Source organism: Acinonyx jubatus, chromosome A1, assembly GCF_027475565.1.
Source record: "Acinonyx jubatus isolate Ajub_Pintada_27869175 chromosome A1, VMU_Ajub_asm_v1.0, whole genome shotgun sequence".
In the NCBI taxonomy this organism is placed as follows: Eukaryota; Metazoa; Chordata; class Mammalia; order Carnivora; family Felidae; genus Acinonyx; species Acinonyx jubatus.
The window spans coordinates 108,154,685-108,175,736 of NC_069380.1; the positions used below are offsets into that span (position 1 = coordinate 108,154,685).

Sequence of the window (21,052 nt, forward strand, 5' to 3'; positions counted from 1 at the left end):
TTAGGAGCTAAAAGGTGGTGGATGTAGCACAGTGAGGAAAGAAAAAATAGATAAATTGGACTTCCTTGGGGTGCCTGGGTGGTGCAGTTAGTTAAGCATCCAACTCTTGATCTTGGCTCAGGTCATAATCTTACAGTATGTGAGTTTGAGCCTCACCATTGGGCTCTATACTGATGGCGCAAAGCCTGCTTAGGACTCTGTCTCTCCTTCTCTCTGCCCCCCCACCCCCCACCTTTATTTTCTTTCTCACAAAATAAACTTAAAAAAAATTTTTTTAACTTAAAAGAGAAATTGGACTTCCTCAAAATAAGATACTTGTTTTTCAAACTACATCATCAAGAAAGCAAAAGGAGCCCACAAAATGGGAGAAAATATTTGCCAGTCATATATCTGAAAAGGGACTTTTTTTTCTGGAACATATAATGAACTGTTATAACTCAGTAACAAAAAAAAAAACCCCACAATTAGAAAATGTGCCAAGGATCTAAATAGATATTTCTCTAAAGAAGATATATATGTGTCCAAAAACACATGAAAAGATGTTTAACATCATTACTGATTAGGAAAGTACAAATCAAAACCACAGTGAGACCACTTCACATCCCCCTAGAATGGCTATAAATTAAAAAGACATATAATAGTATTGATGAGGATATGGAGAAATTGGAACCCTCATATATGCTGGGAGTGTAAAATGGTGCAGCCACATTGGAAAACAGTTCAGCAATTCCTTGATATGTTAAACATAGAGTTAACATATGATCCAGCAGTTTTACTCCTAAGTGTCTTACACCCAAGAGATTTTAAAACATACATCTATACAAAAGCTTGCATAGGGATGTTCATAACAGCATTATTTATAATAGCCTAAAGATGGAAACAACTTCGTTGTCCGTTAACTGCTCAATAAAATGTGGCATATCCTTATGTTGGAATATTATCCATCTGTAGAAAGAAATGAAGTTCTGATACATGCTACAACAGGTAAGAATGTCGCAAACACACTAAGTGAAAGCCAGTTACAAAAGACCTCATATTATATGCTTCTGTTTATTTGAAATGTCCAAAATAGGCAAATCTATAGAGACAGAAAGATTAATGATTGCCAGGTTAGGCAGTCGAGAGGAATGAACGGTGACTGCAAATTGGTACAAAGCTTTTTTTTGGAAGTTGAAATATCCTAAGATCAGATTACAGTATTGGTTGCACAACTGTATGAATATACTAAAAAAATGTTGAATTGTATGGCGAATACAGGTGAATCGTATGGCGTGTGAATTTATCTCAATAAAGCTGTTTTAAAAAAGGGATGGTCTTGAATAGAAATGTCTTAAAAAGCCTTCAAGGGAAGAGGTATGGCTGAACTGGATCTTAAAGAATGGGGAAAAATCAGATTGACCGAGTAGAAGCCATTTTATGTATGTTTGTAATTTTATTTTTTCTTCTTAAAGTAATTAATGTGCTCATGATAAAAAAAAACTTACAGAAAATTATGAGTTGATAAGTAAGAGGTAGTCTTCCCACTTATTCCTGACCTTCTAGTTAAAGCCTATGATCAGCTTTTTTTTTTTTGCGTGTATACAATATAAATGTATTTATATTCACATTGTTATATGTCTATATTTACACCTACAACTTATCAAAACAGAATCATTGTAAGGGAGAGCCTGGGTTAAGTAAACCAGGGTAAAATGAATGAGAAAATTACAGTCAGATTATGAAGAATGAATGGGTTTAGAATTTAGTTTAATAGAAAAAATGATAAAGTAGGATATGTTTTAAGAGTTAGGATTATTGTGTATAGGTACTGTGTGGTAATTCGCAAGATACTGGAACACATTTTGTCTTCCTCAGGAGCAGCCTAGTTAGAAAGGTGACAAGCACACATAAGGCAGAAAAAGACAAGAACTGTAAGAGCTCTGAGGAATAAGAAAGAGAATTTCTGTCTGAGGTGGCCAGAGAGGATTATGTAGGACTGAATTGGGGGTTTAATTTATTGACTATAAATAGTTAAGTAATTAGAGGTGTAGGGACAGTAAAACGCAAGGTGTTTTTGAACACTATCAGGAAATCCATATGGTTGAAATGGAGCATTCCTATAGGAAAGAATGGCAAGGTGGCAAAGAAGCAATACCTGGTGTTTATTGAGTGGTGCAGGATTGTGACTAAGGCTGTAGCAAATTGTGAGGTGTTTGTTTTTGAGAGAGAGACAGAGCATGAGTGGGTGGGGGGCAGAGAGGGAGACACAGAATCTGAAGCAGGCTCCAGGCTCCGAGCTGTCAGCAGAGTCCAACACAGGGCTCAAACCCATGAACTGAGATCATGACCTGAGGGAAGTTGGGCGCTTAACTGACTGAGCTACCCAGGTGCCTCTGTATTGTTTCTTTATTTGTGTTTAACTTTGACTAGTTCTCCATGGGTTTAATTTTATTTTCTGTATCCTCATAGCCTAGTCCAGTGCCTGGCACATAGTAGGTGTAGTAGGTGATTTAGTAAATAATTATTTTAAGTGGTTGATTTCCATAGTTGGGGCTGTTTTGTTGTTGTTGTGTATGTTTTGTGTTTTGTTTTTTGTTTTTTGTTTTTGTTCTGACATCCAGGGTTTCTTCCCTTCATGGAATTAAATATAAATTTTGGGTCAGATCACCTTCCTAGGAGCCATCCAGAAGACAGCTTCATTTCAGTCCTGCATTCATGCTTTTTCATTTTTATAGGTATCCTCTGACTTTAGGAATTCTCTTATAAACTATTGTATTCTCATCCCACCACATTTTATCCTGACCTTGGCCCACTTAGGCCTACTTTCCTTTCTTGCCTTTTGTGGAAATTGCTAGACAAATTTGTTTTCAAGTTCAAAAACACCTTCTGGCCTGTTTGTTTATTCTGCCTAGAAGTTCATGGTTCTAGTATACCTGATGACCCAACTGCCTTGTTCTTTTGTCTCATTTCACACTAACACCTAAACTTTAACTACTCTGCTATATTTTTTGTCTTTATCTTTGTCTTAGCTTCTTTTACTAGGTGGTATGCTCTGGGGATAGAGCGGGGATTTTGCACCCTAAGGACTGAACAAAAGCACAGATGTCACAACACTGTAAACTACCCTGGAATTAAAATTTAAAAACACAGATTTCTTGGGGCACCTGGGTGGCTCAGTCAGTTAAGCATCCAACTTCAGCTCAGGTCATGATCTTGCGGTTCTGTGCTGACACCTCAGAGCCTGGAGCCTGCTTCAGATTCTGTGTCTTCCTCTCTCTCTGTTCTTCCCCTGTTCACATTAAAAAATAATAAAATAAAAATAAAAGAACTACAGATTTCAAAGAAGGGATATCCAGGATCTGGTGGACTGGCTGGATTTAAGGAATGAAGCTTCCTAGAGTTGTCACAATAGATCCAAACCCAGATAATGCCACCAAGAGGCCGTAATAGAAGCCGAGAAGTTTCTGAGTGGAGTACCATAGCTGAGATGTTAATATCCAATGCTTTTAAGAATCAATCCTGTTCTTTTTGTTGCTGCTCAAAAGATATTTTCTGAACACAAAATTTTTTTCATAAGTGATAATGAATGGTCCATTCATTGAAGGTATATTATATGCCAGTCACTGAACAGGGTGTTTTAAAATGCATTATGTGAACTCCATAGTAATCCTGTGAGGTTTTATAGGCAAGAAAACTGTGGCACAGGTGTTCACATTGCAACCATGGTGTGGAACCAGGGTTAGAGTCCAAACCTCTCTGAATCCTAAGCCCATACTTTTTGTTTTAAGTTGGGTTTATTGAAGTGTAATTTAGATAGGTCAGTCTTTGTTATTTTAGCCTTTATAGTAGATGAATGCTAGTATCTTGAGTGGTGTTTTTTTTTTTTTTTTCATTATGGTTTTATTTTGCATTTTTCTAATGTTTATGGATGTTAAGTGTCCTTTTAAATGTTTATTTGCCATCTGAGCATCTTTGGACAAGTGTCTATTCAGATATTTTGCCTATTTTGAATGGGATTTTTGTCTTACTTGGCTGTGAGAGTTCTTTTTATTCTGGATGCAAGCCCTTATCATACATGTGTTTTGCAAATATTTTATTAACTGCTTTTCCAAGGACAGCAGTTTTTGATTTTGATGAAGTTCAGTTTATCAAATTTTTTCTTACAGTTTTTTTTTGTTTCCTGTTTAGGAAATCTTTGACCCCAAATTGCACAGATTTTCTACTGTGTTTTCTTCTTGAAGTTTTGTAGTTTGAGTTCTTACATTTATGTTCCATTTCAGGTTAATTTTTGAATGTAGTACAAGGTAAGGTTGAGTTTTTCCTTCTTCCAGCACCCAGAGCCTACAGTGTTAACTATTATCCCACCCTGCCTCCAGTCTTAACCTCCCATCATTAAGTATGTGCCTTCGTGCACATGGAGTCCTCCAAGTCTCCTACTTAGCAAGTACTCTCACAAGAGTTAGAGTGAATGGATAGAAGCATCTTGTACAATGTCTTCAATATAATAGTCATTCATTCAGTGATAGCTATGAATTATTGGTAAAATTACTCATTCTTCCATTTAGCTAACATAGAGAACATCAATTTTGTGTGGGGGGATACATTAGTGAACAAAATTCCTGTTTTTATGGTGGTTACATGCTACTCATTAATCTACAAATCACAAGATAAGATACTACTGTAATTTTATTAAATGACTAATATTAAAGTTGAGGGTGCGTTTAGGTGCAACAGTGAAAGCTTCAAGTTGATATCTCAGCACTCTAATGTTGCCTTAGTTTAATAAATTAGGTTCTAAGAATATCTTAGAAGAGGAATAGGTCATCCTTGGATTTGTAGAGACAAACATTAGAAGAATATCCCCAGCAGAGCCTGGTTTCACCTATTCCTAGGAGATTAGGCAACCAGCTGTCCTTGGAAGCAGGCCAAGGAGATCATTTATCACACTTAACTTGTTCACAGTTTTCTGTGCTTGAACAGACTTTGAATCAAAGCATAGTTTTCCATGTAAGTTTGGCCTTCAGATTCAGAATGCACTGGTAACTCACTGTGAGTTTCTAGTCCACTCACTAATTCTGTTTATTTTTTAAATAAACTGGGGCGCCTGGGTGGCTCAGTCGGCTAAGCGGCCGACTTCGGCTCAGGTCATGATCTCGCGGTCCGTGAGTTCGAGCCCCGCGTCGGGCTCTGTGCTGACCGCTCAGAGCCTGGAACCTGTTTCAGATTCTGTGTCTCCCTCTCTCTGACCCTCCCCCGTTCATGCTCTGTCTCTCTCTCTCAAAAATAAATAAACGTTAAATAAATAAATAAATAAATAAATAAATAAATAAATAAAATCGTTAGCCTGTTAAAGATTAAGTTTTTATAATGTACTTTACATAATGTGACTCTACCCAGTGACTTCTCTGGGACATGTTGAGGGCAAGGCAGTTTATTAGTTTTGTTTTGTTTTTTACTAGCTGTGAGGAGTTAGACAAGTTACTTAATGTCTCTGCTTCTCACTTTCTCTGTGCCTCCTATAATTTATAGCCTTGCTAGCATTAAATGAGATAGATCACTTTTACTAAGTATCTAGCCCAGGACATCTTAACTTCTTTTCATTCATTTGCATTATAAACTAGTGAAATTTATGTATTTATTTATTTTCAGAATCGTCTAAAAGAAATTGAACAAAATCTTTCTAAAATAATGAGACTTGACAATGAAATCAAAGCCTTGGATAGCCGAAAGAAGCAGATGGAAAAAGATAATAGTGAACTGGAACAGAAGATGGAAAAGGTTTGTGGTGGTAGAATTTTGTTCTCCAAAATTTTGAGATTATTTAATGAACCTCATTTGAATCCATTGTTTCAGTCATATCTCAGAAAAAACACAAATCTTGTTGTTTGTGTTATTTCCATGTATATGTTAAAAAGAAGGACATTGAGCAGGTGCCTGGGTGGCTCAGTCTGTTAAGCATCCAACTTTGGCTCAGGTCATAATCTTGCGGTTCATGAGTTCGAGCCCCACATCGGGCGCTGTGCTGACACCTCAGAGCCTGGAGCCTGCTTCTGTTTCTGTGTCTCCCTCTCTCTGCTGCTCCCCGGCTTGTGCGTACTCTCTCCCCTCCCCCAAAATTAAAAGAAAATTTTTTAAAGGGTATTGAAGAAGTTTAGTTCATATTTTGTACCTCAGAATGATAACTTCATATATTTACTCATTAAAGCTCTTTATTTTGATTCTATACAGGTTTTTCAAGGGACTGATGAGCAACTAAATGATTTATATCACAATCACCAGAGAACAGTGAGGGAGAAAGAAAGGAGACTGATAGACTGTCAGCGTGAACTGGAAAAGTTAAATAAAGAATCAAGACTTCTCAATCAGGAAAAATCAGAACTGCTTGTTGAACAGGGTAGGACAAAATGTTAACTTGGTCTCTTTTCCTGTTATAATATTAAACATTTTCTGCATGAATAATGAATCTCCAGGAAATTATGCTAAGTGAAAAAAGCCAATCTCAAAAGATTATATACAGTATGTTACTATATAACATTTATATAACATTTTTGAAATGTCAAATTTTTATTTTTTATTTTTATTATTTTTTAAATTTTTTCATTTATTTTGAGAGACAGAGCAAGTAGGGGAGGGGCAGAGAGAGGGAAAAGGGAGAATCTCAAGCAGGCTCCACACTGTCAGCACAGAGCCCAATGTGGAGCTTGATCCCACGAACCATGAGATCATGACCTGAGCTGAGATCAAGAGCTGGACACTTAACTGGCTGAGCCACCTAAGCACCCCTATTATTATTTTTTTAAGTTTATTTGTTTTGAGAGAGAGAGAGAGAGAGAACGTGTGAGCAGGGTAGGGGCAGAGAGAGAGAGGGAGAGGGAATCCCAAACAGGCTGTACCCTCAGTGTGGAGCCCAGTGCAGGACTTGATCCCATAACTGGGAGATCATGACCTGAGCTGAAATCAGGAGTCAGTCATGTAACCTACTGAGCCACCCAGGTGCCCCAAAATGTCAAAATTTTACAAGTAGAGGACAGATTAGTGGTTGCCAGGGTTACTGAGTAGGAGAAGGGACAGGAGGAAGGTTAGTATGGTTATGGTTATAAAAGCACAAGAGGTACTATTGTGGTATTGGAGCTGTTCATTATGTTCGCTGTCTTGGTGGCTATATGAACTTACGCAGTTAATTATATAGAACTTAATACACACAAATAGACAAAAGTAACACTGGGGAAATCTGAATAAATCTGATGGATTACATCAGTGTCATTATCCTGACTGTGAAATTGTACTGTAGTATTGCAAAATATTACTAAAGAAAACATTGTTTTTCTACTCACAACAGTTCTGACACCAGTTGTGTGGGTTCTTCCACATCAAGCAATTCTCCCACTTCTCAGTGGATAAGATTACATTCTCACACTAATTAGAGTTAGGGCATTCCCCAAGAAGTCCCAAAAGACTGCCTCCCTAACTCAGATTCCAGTTGCAAGTCCCAAGTTGCCTGTCACGTATAATTCTGATCAGTTGACTATAAATTAGGGGTCCCCACAACCCCTTTCTGAGGTCTAATAATTTGCTATAATGATTCATAGAACTTACGGAAACAGTATTACCAGTTCATTCTAAAGGATACCACTCAGGAACAATCAAATGGAAGAGATGCATAGGGCAGGGTCTGGGGAAGGGGCCTTCAGCTTACATGTCCTCTCTGTGTGCAGCACTCACACATGAACAGGCACCTTGATGTGTTCGCCAACCTGAAAGTTCTCTGAATGCTGTCGTTTAGGGTTTTTATGGAAATTCCATTACGTAGACATGGTTGAATAAATCATTTTAGTCATTGGTGATTCAACTCCATCTTAAGCTGCTCTCCAGAGTTGGGGATGGGGGTACTGAAAGTTCCTACTCTCTAATTACATAGTAGGTTCCTTTGACAACCAGCTCCTCTAAAAGTCACCTCATTAGAATAAACTGAGATACGGCTGAATAGGATTTGAAATGAATAACAAAAGATGCTTCTTTCACCTGTATCACTCAGAAATTCTAAAAATTTTATGTGCTTTGTGCCAGGAACCAGGGACAAAGACCAAATATGTATTTCTTTATATATATATATATATATAAATTTTTAAAAATGTTTATTTACTTTTGAGAGAGAGAGAGCACAAGCAGGGAAAGTACAGAGGGAAAGAGAGGGAAACACACAATCTGAAGCAGGCTCCAGGCTCTGAGCTGTCAGCGTAGTGCCCAGTATAGGGCTTGAACCCACAAACCGTGAGATCATGACTTGAGCCGAAATCAGAGACTTAACCAACTGAACCTCCCAGGTGTCCCTAAATATGTGTTTCTTTTATTATGTCACATTACCATGGTTACCAATGGAGGGAACTGAGCAAAGGATATAAGACATTCTGCTGTTTTTTTTTTTTTATAACTGCAATATGAGTATACACTTATTTTAATTTTTTAAAAATCAGTTGATGAAAGAATTATTATGGTTGTGTTTTTTAAAGGTCGTCTACAGCTACAAGCAGATCGCCATCAAGAACATATCCGAGCTAGAGATTCATTAATTCAGTCTTTAGCAACACAGCTAGAATTGGATGGCTTTGAGCGTGGACCATTCAGTGAAAGACATATTAAAAATTTTCACAAACTTGTGAGAGAGAGACAAGAGAAGGAAACAGAAATTGCCAACCAAATGATGGTAAATATTGTTATATTCTTTTGTTTGTATGAGATTCTCTAATTAAAATGTTTTAGGGGCACCTAAGTAGCTCACTCCATTGAGTGTCTGACCTTTGGTTTCGGCTCAGTTCGTAATCTCACAATTTGTGTGATTGAGCCCCATTTCTGTCCTGCTCCATGCTGTCACCAGAGACTGCTTGGGATTCTCCTCTTTCTGCCCCTCCCTTGCCTGTGTACTTTCTCTCTCTCAAAATAAATAAATAAACTTAAAAGAAAAGAAAGAAATAGCTTTTAAAAATTGTGTTAATTGGGGCGCCTGGGTGGCGCAGTCGGTTAAGCGTCCGACTTCAGCCAGGTCACGATCTCGCGGTCCGGGAGTTCGAGCCCCACGTCGGGCTCTGGGCTGATGGCTCAGAGCCTGGAGCCTGTTTCCGATTCTGTGTCTCCCTCTCTCTCTGCCCCTCCCCCGTTCATGCTCTCTCTCTCTCTCTGTCCCAAAAATAAATAAACGTTGAAAAAAAAATTATTTAAAAAAAAAAATTGTGTTAATTTTTGGATGGACCTCATTTTGCCTTTTTTTTTTTTTTTTAATGTTTATTTATTTTTGAGAGAGAGAGTGTGAGCAGGGGAGGGGCAGAGAGGAAAGGAGACACAGACTCGGAAGCTGGCTCCAGGCTTCCAGCTGTCAGTACAGAGCCTGATGTGGAGCTCGAACTCATGAACCGCAAGATCGTGACCTGAGCCAAAGCTGGACACTTAACCGACTGAGCCACCCAAGTGCCCCTGTTTTGTCGTATATTTTAATTAGTGTTAGAATAAAATCTGTAGGAGATAGAAAACACCTTTATGGAAGCAACTTTTCTGAAGTTCATAAGGATAAAAATATGAAGAAGATACAGACTTATATTTTAAGTTTTATTTATTTTTTAAAGTTTCTTTTGTGAGTGACTATGAGCAGGAGAGGGACAGAGAGAGAGGAAGACAGAATCTTAAGCAGACCCTATGCCAGCACAGAGCCCAGTGTGGGGTTTGAGCTCAGGAACCATGAGATTATGACCTGCACTGAAGTTAGATGCTTAACCAACTGAGCCACCCAGATGCCCCTATTTTGATTTTAAGTAAATTTTTTTTCTTTTTTTCCCCTCATTATTTTGAGAAATAATGAACATATATCATTGTATAAGTTTAAGGCATATGGCCTGATTTACATATGTTGTGAAATGGTTACCACAGTAGGCTCAGCTAATAACCATTTTATTATATAGCTAAAAGAAAAGAAAGGGAAAAAAATTTTCTTTGTGATGAGAACTGCTAGGATCTCCTCCCTTAACAACTTTCCTTTATACCATATGGCAGTGTTAGCTGTGGTCATCATGGTGTACCTTACATCCCTAGTATTTACATATAACTGGAAATCTGTACCTTTTGACCACCTTGCTCTAATTCTCCCTCTTCCCACCGTCTACCTCTGGTGGCCCCAAATCTGATCTCTTTTTCTGAGTTTGGTTTTTGTTTCTTGAGTTTGTTTTTAGACAAAAACATAAGTGAGGTCATACAGTATTTATCTTCCAAAAGTTCTTTTTAAAGGTAATCATAAAAAAAGTTTGCTCATAACTAATAATGATTATCTCAAGATGATGGTTATTACATTTTTTGTACTTTTTAAATTTTCTTTAGTGTGCATCTATTAATTTTGCGTTCAAGAAACTTATTAATAAGTTCAGTGAAAAAATTATTAATGCTCGTTTTCCTCATGTGTATTTAGAATGACTTTGCAGAAAAAGAGACTATGAAACAAAAACAGATTGATGAGATAAGGGATAAGAAAACTGGACTGGGAAGAATAATTGAGCTAAAATCAGAAATCCTAAGTAAGAAGCAGAATGAGCTGAGAAATGTGAAGTATGAATTACAGCAGTTGGAAGGATCTTCGGACAGGATTCTTGAACTGGACCAGGAGCTCTCAAAAGCTGTAAGACATTATTTGAGTAATCCAATAATTTTAAGGTGTAGGTAGGACATTTAGAATCTTGCATTCTGAAGTATTTTATCTACTGCTAATCCTAAGATACTGGCATTTCAGTAAAAATGTCCACCTTGTTGAGGAATCTCATATAAAATTTAAAAAATATGAGTATTATAATTACACCAACTCTTTGATTCTGGCACTGGGTGGATTGAAAATTAGAATCACCTAGGAATCTTTTTAAAAACACTTACGCTTAGACCATTCCTAATCAAAATCTCTAGGGTGGAGAATGGAAGGTCCACTCAAAGCCAGGTGATTCTTATGAGTACTTTGGTTAAGAACCACTTACCTAAGTTAAAAGTATTTTCCCTCTAGGTTCCACACATTGTAGATTTTCTATGATTATTGCCATGTTACCACTTTTTATATTGTAAAAATTTTCTTAGCTCATCTCTTCCTTTTTATGAATTTCCAAATTTTCTTCTTCATTTGTAATCTGTCCCCTTGCTTCACATCTCTCCCACCAAAGTAGGCATTGTAAAGTTTGGCAATTCTCCCTCTCAGATTCCGTCTTGATAATTTAAGTAAACATTGCTATTTGCACACATTTCTGTCAATTTAGCAGTTTGTCACAGTATTGCCTTGTGATGGGGAATCACCCGTCAGAAGAATCACTAAACTATATGTGCTTAGATGTATTTTTCTCAGTTTTACAGTAAATTCTCAGTTTTTTTCCTCTTTGGCCTTCCAGGTTCGTTTACTAATTCTCTACCATTATAGTAAGGCAGTTTTATAAGATTTTCCTTAAAAATCTTATTTCTTAAGCTTTTTCTCTTGTTGGATAAAAGCAAACAATCATTTTGTCATTGTTTTAACATGAATATATAAATTTGTGTGTTTGAATTTTTGATAAGGAACGTGAGCTAAGCAAGGCTGAGAAAAACAGCAATGTAGAAGCTCTAAAAACAGAAGTAATAAGCCTTCAAAGTGAGAAAGCAGACCTAGACAGGACCCTGCGTAAATTGGACCAAGAGATGGAACAGATAAACCATCATACGACAACACGTACCCAGATGGAGATGCTGACCAAAGACAAAGTATGACCTTGCTTTTTGTTCTGATTATACTTTCTGGTATTTGAAATAACTATGGAATATTTAGTTCATACTGGCATTATATTTTAGGAGTTAAGTGAGTTTAATACTCTGTAAAATCAGGGCGCCTGAGTGGCTCAAGTCGGTTAAGCGTCTGACTTCGGCTCAGGTCATGATCTCATGGTTCTTGAGTTCGAACCCTGTGTCGGGCTCTGGGCTGACAGCTCAGAGCCTGGAGCCCGCTTCAGATTCTGTGTCTCCCTGTTCCTGTCCCTCCACTGCTTGCACTCTGTTTCTTGCATTGTCTCAAAAATAAATAAGCATTTAAAAAAAAAAAATTCTCTATACAATACACTTTGGAGTTTAAAAACTTTTTTGTAATTATAAAAATTAATATAGAAGAATATATACACATGCACATTGCTATTAATTTTTATCATATCTCATACAGAAGTTTTTTTTTTAACGTTTATTTATTTTTGAGAGAGAGAGAGAGAGAGATACCATGACCAGGGGAGGGGCAGAGAGAGGGAGAGACACAGAATCCGAAACAGGCCTCTAGGCTCTGAGCTGTCAGCCCAGAGCCTGGTATGGGGCTTGAACTCTGAACGGTAATATCATGACCTGATCCGAAGTCAGACACTTAACCGACTAAGCCACCCAGGTGCCCCTCATACACAAGTTTAATTTTCATGTTTTCATACTTGTTACTTTTTTCTCTTATGCACAGAAAGCAATCCCCAGTGTAAGACTTTAAGAAATTTTGTATTCTAGGGGCGCCTGGGTATCTGTCGGTTAAGCGTCTGACTTTGGCTCAGGTCATGATCTCACGGTTGGTGGGTTCGAGCCCCCCTCAGGCTGTGTGTGCTGACAGCTCAGAGCCTGAAGCCTGTGTTTGGATTCTGTGTCTCCCTCTCTCTATCCCTACCCTGCTTGCGCGCTCTCTCTCTCTCTCTCTCTTTCTCTCTCTCTCTCTCAAAAGTAAATAAAACATTACAAAAAAAAATTTTTTTTAATTTTGTATTCTTTCATTTTTAGCATTTTATTTTATTTTTTTTTTATTTTTTTTTTCAACGTTTATTTATTTTTGGGACAGAGAGAGACAGAGCATGAACAGGGGAGGGGCAGAGAGAGAGGGAGACACAGAATCGGAAACAGGCTCCAGGCTCTGAGCCATCAGCCCAGAGCCCGACGCGGGGCTCGAACTCCCGGACCGCGAGATCGTGACCTGGCTGAAGTCGGACGCTTAACCGACTGCGCCATCCAGGCGCCCCAGCATTTTATTTTTTAAGCCTAGAACTTTAATCAGTCTAGAATTTATTTGTTTTCTTACGGGCACCTAGCTGGCTCAGTTGGTAGAGCATGTGACTCTTGAGCTTGGAGTTTTAAGTTAAAATTTGTGTTCTTCATGTAATGTGGAGATCTTGGATTTCATAAAAAAAAATTTTTTTTTCTATAGTCTGACAAAGATGAACAAATCAGAAAGATAAAATCTCGACACAGTGATGAATTAACTTCATTGTTAGGGTATTTTCCCAACAAAAAGCAGCTTGAAGACTGGCTTCATAGTAAGTCAAAAGAAATTAATCAGACCAGGGACAGACTTGCCAAATTGAAGTAAGTATTTGCAACTTGTAGAAATGTAATACAGATCTCTTATTTCATGCTTTTATTTTTCATTGTTTTAATGTCTTGTCATGTATTGTCATAAAATGGTATGTCTTGTGTTAATTGACTTTGGTTCTACTGTATTTTATGAATCAAGTAAAATGGTGACATTGATTTGGGCCTTTTGTTCCTTGAAAGTTTGCAGAACTTAGTGAGATGATTAAAATTCTCCTTTTTAAAAATGACACCTGAAACTATAAAACCCCTAGAAGAAAATATAGAGGGAAAGCTTCATTATATTGAAATTGACAAATATTTTCTTGAACCTGATACCAGAAGCACAGGGAAACAAACCAAAAATAGACAAATGGGGGCCTGTGTGGCTCAGTCAGTTAAGCGTCCTATTCTTGATCTCAGCTCAGGTCTTGATCTCCCGATTCATGAGATCGAGCCTCACATCAGATCCCTGCTAACAGTGCAGAGCCTGCTTGGGATTCTCTCTGCCCCTCCGGAGCTCATGCCCGCCCTTTCTCTCTCTCTATCAAAATCAATAAATAAAGTGCTTTTTTTTTTTTTTTTAAGTAGACAAATGGGACTACATCAAAGTTAAAAACTTCTACACCACAAAGGAAACAATAGTGGGAAAAGTCAACCGACCGAACGGGAGAAAATATTTACAATCTATATATTTAGTAAAGGTTTATTATCTAGAATATGTAAAGAACTCCTATAATTCAACAACACAAAAACAGATAATTGGATTTAAAAATGAGCATGGGCGCCTGGGTGGCTTAGTTGGTTAAGTGTCCGACTTCAGCTCAAGTGATGATATTGCAGTTCATGAGTTCAGGCTCCACATTGAGCTCCATGCTGACGGCTCAGAGCTGGAGCCTGCTTCAGATTCTATGTCTCCCTCTCTCTGCACCTCCCTGCTCTCATTTTCACTCTCTCTCAAAAAACAAATAAGCATTTAAAATTTTTTTTTTAAAAATGGGCAAAGGACTTGAATAGACATTTCTCCAGAGGCAATATTCAAATGGCCAGTGAGCATATGAGAAAATGTTCAGTATCACTAATCATCAGGGACATGCAGCTCAAGGCCACAGTGAGATATCACATCATACCAGTTAGGATGGCCACTACCAAAAAAAAAAAAAAAAAACAGAAAATAACACGTGTTGGTGAGGATGCTGAGAAATTGGAACCTTTGTTCATTGTTAGTGAGAATGTGAAATGATACAGGTGATATAGAAAATGGGTGTCCTTCAAAACAGAATTACCAGATCTAGCAGTTCCACTTCTGAGTATATATTTAAAAGAACTGAAAACATCTTGAAGAGATTTTTGCAAATCCATGTTTATTATAGAATTATTCTCAGTAGCCAGATGAATGGGTAAAGACTCGGTATATGTTTGTGTATAACAATATTAACTCAGCTTTGAAAAAGAAGGAAATCCTGGGCTCCTGACTGACTCATTTGGTCAAGCGAGTGACTCTAAGTTGTGAATTCAAGCCCCATGTTGAGTGCAAAACTTACTTAAAAAAAAAAAAGTTCATCCATCAACTTGGATGAACCTTGAAGGATATTATGTTTAGTGAAATAATTTAGTTTCAAAAGAACGAATACTGTATGATTCCACTTAAAAGACCTACCCAAATAGTCAAACTCTTAAAAACAGAAAGTATAAAGGTGTTGCCAGGAAATGGGGGAAGAGGGAAAGAGGAATTGTTGTTCAGTGGTTACACAGTTTCAGTTTTACAAGATGTAAAAGTTTTAGAGATAGGTTGCACAATAATGTGTGTATGGTTAACATTGTACTGTGCACTTAAAAGGTTAAGATGGTAGTTTTTATGTGTGTTTTTTACCACAATAAAGAAAAAGTGATCACTTTTTTCTAATGTCACTTTGAGTGGTGGTTGGATAAGAGTCAAAAATTCCTTACAGATTTTTGAGGAAGATAGTGGATTTGGCTTTGACCATGTTTAATTTGTGCTTGTTGTGGAAATATCTCTTAGGGAGATACTGGAGTTTGAAGTTCAAGAGATTGGAAATTATTGCTTTGTAAGTAATAATTGAAGTCATTAGTACAGGCAGTATCACTTTAAAGGGGTTTACGCAAAGAGAAGAGAAAAGGTTATGGTCTGATGCCTCAGAAACAGCAGCATTTACTGTTGGTAAGCAATGAAGAAGAGCAAGTAAAGGAAACTAGAATTAGGGGAGCTGGGGTGAGAGCCAAACAGGAGTGGTTCTTGTTCTTGATGCCTTGAGAAAATAGACTTTCAAGGAAGTGGCCAACAGTGTTTGGTGCTAAGATAGTGGTGTTGATGACATTGCTCAGTGACTAGGATGATCAAAGCATCATCTGTATTAGTTACTTTTATTTTCCCAGATTTTTACTGTGTCTCAAAATGGGAAGTATCAAGATACAACACACATGCATTCATACACACTCATCTGAAACAAATTTCTCAAAATAGTACATGTCCTAACTATGCTCATTCTGCTCCAATATATTTTATTCTGTTTCATTTTTTAAGATAGGCTGAATGTAATGCATTATATTGATTACATGCCTTGCCTAGTGCATCATAACCTGCAAAGTGAAAGACCCTGATCTTTGTCAGTATGGAGGTTGGCTAGGATGATATTTAAGAGTTGGAATGGAAGGGTGCCTGGGTGGCTCAGTTGGTTAAGCGTCCAACTTAGGCCTAGGTCATGATCTCATAACCCGTGTTGGGCTCTGTGCTGACAGCTTGGGGCCTGGAGCCTACTTTGGATTCTGTGTCTCCCTATTTCTCTGCCCTTCCCCAGCTCACACTCTGTCTCTCTTTCTCTCTCAAAAATAAACATTAAAAAAAAGAGGAATGGAGATAAATTGTACTAGTGAGCAAAATCTTCCATGAATGAGAGGGAATGGATGATGAGACCTAAGTAGATGACAGCAACAACGAAGGGATGAAGGAGAAGTTCTTATAGGAGAGAAGGGAAGTGATATTGTGAAAGGGTCCTACCTACCTACTCAAACTTTTCAAACTGATTTCTCATGTTTTAAAATTGTAATCTATATTTGTTCTTATTTTAGCAAAGAACTAGCTTCAGCTGAGCAAAATAAAAATCATTTAAATAATGAACTAAAAAGGAAAGAAGAGCAGTTGTCCAGTTATGAAGACAAGCTGTTTGATGTTTGTGGTAGCCAGGATTTTGAAAGTGATTTAGACAGACTTAAGGAAGAAATTGAAAAATCCTCAAAACAACGAGGTAAGTTACCTTCTTTTTTTACTTTTTTATATGTATGTTTATTTTTGAGAGAAAAAAATTATTCGGAGAGAAAGAAATATTTTTGGGAGAGACAGGGAGAGGGAATGACAGAGGATCCAAAGCAGGCTCTGCACTGACCACAAAGAACCTGTTGCGAAGCTCAAACTTATGAATCGTGAGATCATGACTCGAGCTGAAGTCAGACACTCAACCGATTGAACCACCCAGGTGCCCTAAGTTACCTTCTTTATAATATGGAAGTACTTTGACACTTTTGAATTTTCACCCACAGGTAACTGTTAAAGATAAGAGATTTAAAAACTTAGTTCTGGAGCCAAATGGCTTTAGTCCTGATTCTACAACTTGATGGCTGTGTGACTTTGGGCAAATTATCAAATCTTTCTTTTACTTCAGACTTATCATCTGAGGACATAATTACCTACCATTTAGGGTTTGAGGGAAGAGTAAATGAGATTATTAGTATAAAGCTCTTAGAACAGTTTCTGGCACATAATATGCTCTAAAATTTTGTTACAGTCTTTGTGTGTTACCAGAAAGTAATTAATACAAATCTGAATGTATTGTGTCCTTTCAAAGATTATGTAAATATCAGAGAATTTTTATTTCTATAATGTGTTTATAAAGGAAGCATAATCATATACATATGGGAAAGGATTATAACCATCATGACAAAACTATATTTTATATTCCTCTCACTGGTAATAATATTTATTTTCTTAAAATAGCCATGCTGGCTGGAGCCACGGCAGTTTACTCCCAGTTCATTACTCAGCTAACGGATGAAAACCAGTCATGTTGCCCTGTCTGTCAGAGGGTTTTTCAGACAGAAGCTGAATTACAGGAAGTCATCAGTGATTTACAGTCTAAGCTGCGGCTTGCTCCAGATAAACTCAAGTCAACAGAATCGGAACTAAAGAAAAAAGAAAAACGGCGTGATGAAATGCTGGGACTTGTCCCCATGAGGTGAGAATATGGGTTTACCATTACTGTACATGTAACAGTAGCACCGTAAAAGTTACTCATCCAGGGGTGTCTGGTTGGCTTAGTCAATTAAGCACTTGACTGTTGATTTCAGCTCAGGTCATGATTTCACATTTCACGAGTTTGACCCTTGCATCGGGCTCTATGTTGGCAGTGCAGAGCCTGCTTGGGATTCTCTCTGTCTCTCTCTCTCTGTCTCAAAAATAAACAAACATTAAAAAAAAAGGTACCCATCCAGTCCCTGGCCATATTTTAGGTGTTGAGTAATGTGTTGAATGAGTAAAAATTCAAGTCAGGATTCTCAGCCAGTATGTCCCCTTTCATGTTATTTATGTGATAAGTAAAATAACTTATGTGATAATAAAATAACTATTTTGTTTAAAGGTGAGCAAACTTCTTAAACTACTCACAGGGTAGATATAATCTTAACTTTTTTTTGTTTTGTGTGTATGTTTATTTAATTCCTGAGACTTGGCTTAGGAACAGAAATTTTGACAGATTTTGAATTGTTTGCTAGTATGGTACTTTCTAAACCTAGCAAAAGAATCAAAGTCTTAGAAAGCTCCCCCAAAAGAAATTTTAAACTATATTTTTATGTCTTTCCCACTTTCTAAAAGAATGAATCATAGTGATTTGTATTGTTTATTTTCCCTCACTTATTCAAGAAATTCAAATGATGGTCTCTTTATAAATCAGATCAAGTCAGAAAGTCTTTGATGATATCTTGTTGTCTCCCACAATATAGAGCATGCAGCTGGTCACAGAGACCAATATGACATAGTCTCTAAGGAGCTGATGCTCTAAGTAGACAAGCTCTCAGAATTGAATATTTAGAAAGCAGGGCTTAATAAAGTACTTAATTGGTTCAGACAAATACATTAGTTAAGAGAGAAGCCAGTGGACTATAGAATGAGAATAAGATTTTGAGAATGAGATGGCAGGGGAATATAAAGCATAGGGAAGTTGGTTCAACTCTATTAACAGAAGAAAAGTGGAGAGAGAAATGAGGACAGTGTGTGTGAAGGGGAGAGGAGCATGACCTGTGCTGCAATAGAAAGGTGATCTAGAGTTGGAAGAATCATGTGGGGAGGTTGATTTCCAAAAGTTAGGAAGATAGGGCTACATTATGTTCAGACCTAGTTACAACTCCCTCTGATAGGTCATAGGGAGTCATCTTTAGGGATTTATGAAAAATGTGTTTTAAGAAATTAATCTCATGTTAATATATTGAATGGATAAGAGTGAGAACAACTCAGTTAAGAATCTGACTCTTAGTTTTCGCTCAGGTCATGGTTTCGCAGTTCATGGAATTGAGCCCTGTGTCAGGATCTGTGCTGACATCCTGGAGCCTGCTTGGGATTCTCTCTCTCTCCTTCTCTCTGCCTCTCTCCCCCACTAACTCACACGCTTTCTCTCTTTCTTTCAAAATAAATAAATACATACTAAAAAAAAAAAAAAAAATGTGGGGCACCTGGATGGCTTGGTTAAGTATCCAACTTCAGCTCAGGTCATGATCTCACAGTTAGTGAGTTCAAGCCCTGCATCGGGCTCTGTGCTGGTGCTGCAGATCCTGCTTGGGATTCTCTCTCTCTCCCTCTCTTTGATTCTTCCCCACTTGCACACTCTCTCTCTCAAAATAAATAAACAAACTTAAAATTATTTAAAAAAAAAAAAAGAGTGAGAACTACTCTTGAAGCAGGAAAGCCAGGAGGGTATGTTGTCCTGGAAAACCAAAGAGAAATTTCAGGAGAAAAAGTCAGAAAAGTCTAAGCAGATAGGCTTTGTGGTAGCCAGCCTCCAAGATGATCCCCAGTGATCCCTACCTGCTGGTATTCATGCTCTTGTATAGTCTTCTCCCACGTTCTAGGATTGGTCTGTGTAACCAATAAAATATGTCTGTGTAACCAATAAAATACAGAAGTGGTAGTGTGTCCCTTCCAGGATTCAGTTATATAAGACACTACTAGCTGCCTGCTCGCCTTTTCTTTTGGAAATGGGTGAAGCCACCTGCCATATGAACAGCCCTGTGGAGGGCCCCACTTGACAAGGACCTGAGGCCTTCAAACAACCACACGAGTGAGTACCATTTGGAAATTGATTCTCCAGCAGTCAAGCCTTGAGATGACTGTAGCCCTGGCCAGCAGCTTGACTACCACTTCAGTGAGACATCCTGAGCCGAAAGTACCCGGATGGCTGTTTCTGATCTTAAAATAAGTGCTGTTGTTTTGGGCTGCTGAGTTTTGGAATGTTTTGTTATGTAACAATAGATAACTAATATAGTCTTCAGGGTGAAAACTAGATTATTGAAGGCTATAGAGAGAATGTGATAAGGAGACAAAAGCAGTAGTTTGAGAATGAAAAGGAGGGAAAGGAATAAGGCAGTATCTTGAAAGGAAAAAGATTAAGTAAAAGATAAAATGTCAAGTTGGTAGAAAGTGCATTTAGAGGAAATGTGAGCTTAGTTCTGTGTCATATTGATATAAGTAGCAGAAATCAACATTGTATTATATTTTAGGACCCTTGCCATCAGAGCTCCCCTTCTCAGTGTAGGGTACATACTTTATTCATTGCTTTACTTCCTTAATTCCTTCTGTGCTGTAATACTAGTAACTATTTGCTGAATGAATGAGAGCTGTAGTATCTGTTCAGTTATTTACTGTTCCGTGACAACCTCCTCAAAACTTAGTGCCTCACAACAACCATTTATTAGGATTTTCTGTGGCATGACTGGGCTTAGGTGGGTAGTTCCTCACTTAGGGTTTTTCATGCAGTTGCAGTTAGATGTTGGCTGTAGTCATCTCAAGTCTCTACTGGGCTCAGTGTTCAAGATGGCTCACTCAGATGACTTTCAGTGACACTGACTATTAGCTGGGAGCTCAGCTGGGGCTGTCAAACACAATGCCCTCGCATGGCCCACACATGTGTTTTGGGCTTTTGGCAGCAGAGTGGTTGGATTACCAAATGAAGGATCCTAAGATCGAGTAGTACAAGATACAGGCAATAGAAACTGCTAGTATCTGAAGGCCTGGGCCCAAAACCTGGCACAGTGTTACTTGTGTTGTTGACTATTTGGTCAACAGTAGTCACAGAGCCTGCCAAGATTCAATGAGAGGACACAGACTCCACCTCTCATTAGGAGGAATGTCAAAGTACTCGTGGCTGACTAATCCATATAGTACCCTAGTATCTGGAGTGGCCACTATATGCCACTCTGGTCACTACACACAAAGTAAGATATCCTGAAGCTAGAAAAATAAATATGTAGTCTAAGAGGTAAATCAGTGCCTTGGAGAAAAATATATAGCAGAGTAAGAAGTACAGAAGATCTGAGTGGTGGTGAGAGGGGAATTGCTGTTGAAGGTGACAACTGAGTGTAGACATGAGAGAAATAAGGGAGCTAGCTAGAGTAATAAGGGACAATATTTGTCCAGGCAGTCCAAAATCCCTGAGGCCAA

General features: G+C 37.9%; 1 protein-coding gene across 2 annotated transcripts in view; it reads left to right on the plus strand.

The window, feature by feature from the left end:
• RAD50 (RAD50 double strand break repair protein) overlaps positions 1–21,052 on the plus strand; it is an 87,865-nt gene that overhangs the window by 27,654 nt on the left and 39,159 nt on the right. For both annotated transcript variants that reach the window (XM_015067392.3, XM_027076728.2), the window contains 8 exons: positions 5,629–5,757; positions 6,208–6,373; positions 8,490–8,683; positions 10,430–10,636; positions 11,548–11,730; positions 13,187–13,344; positions 16,420–16,595; positions 17,342–17,579. In XM_015067392.3, the coding sequence (XP_014922878.3) occupies positions 5,629–5,757; positions 6,208–6,373; positions 8,490–8,683; positions 10,430–10,636; positions 11,548–11,730; positions 13,187–13,344; positions 16,420–16,595; positions 17,342–17,579 (1,451 nt within the window). The remainder of the gene's footprint in view (positions 1–5,628; positions 5,758–6,207; positions 6,374–8,489; positions 8,684–10,429; positions 10,637–11,547; positions 11,731–13,186; positions 13,345–16,419; positions 16,596–17,341; positions 17,580–21,052) is intronic.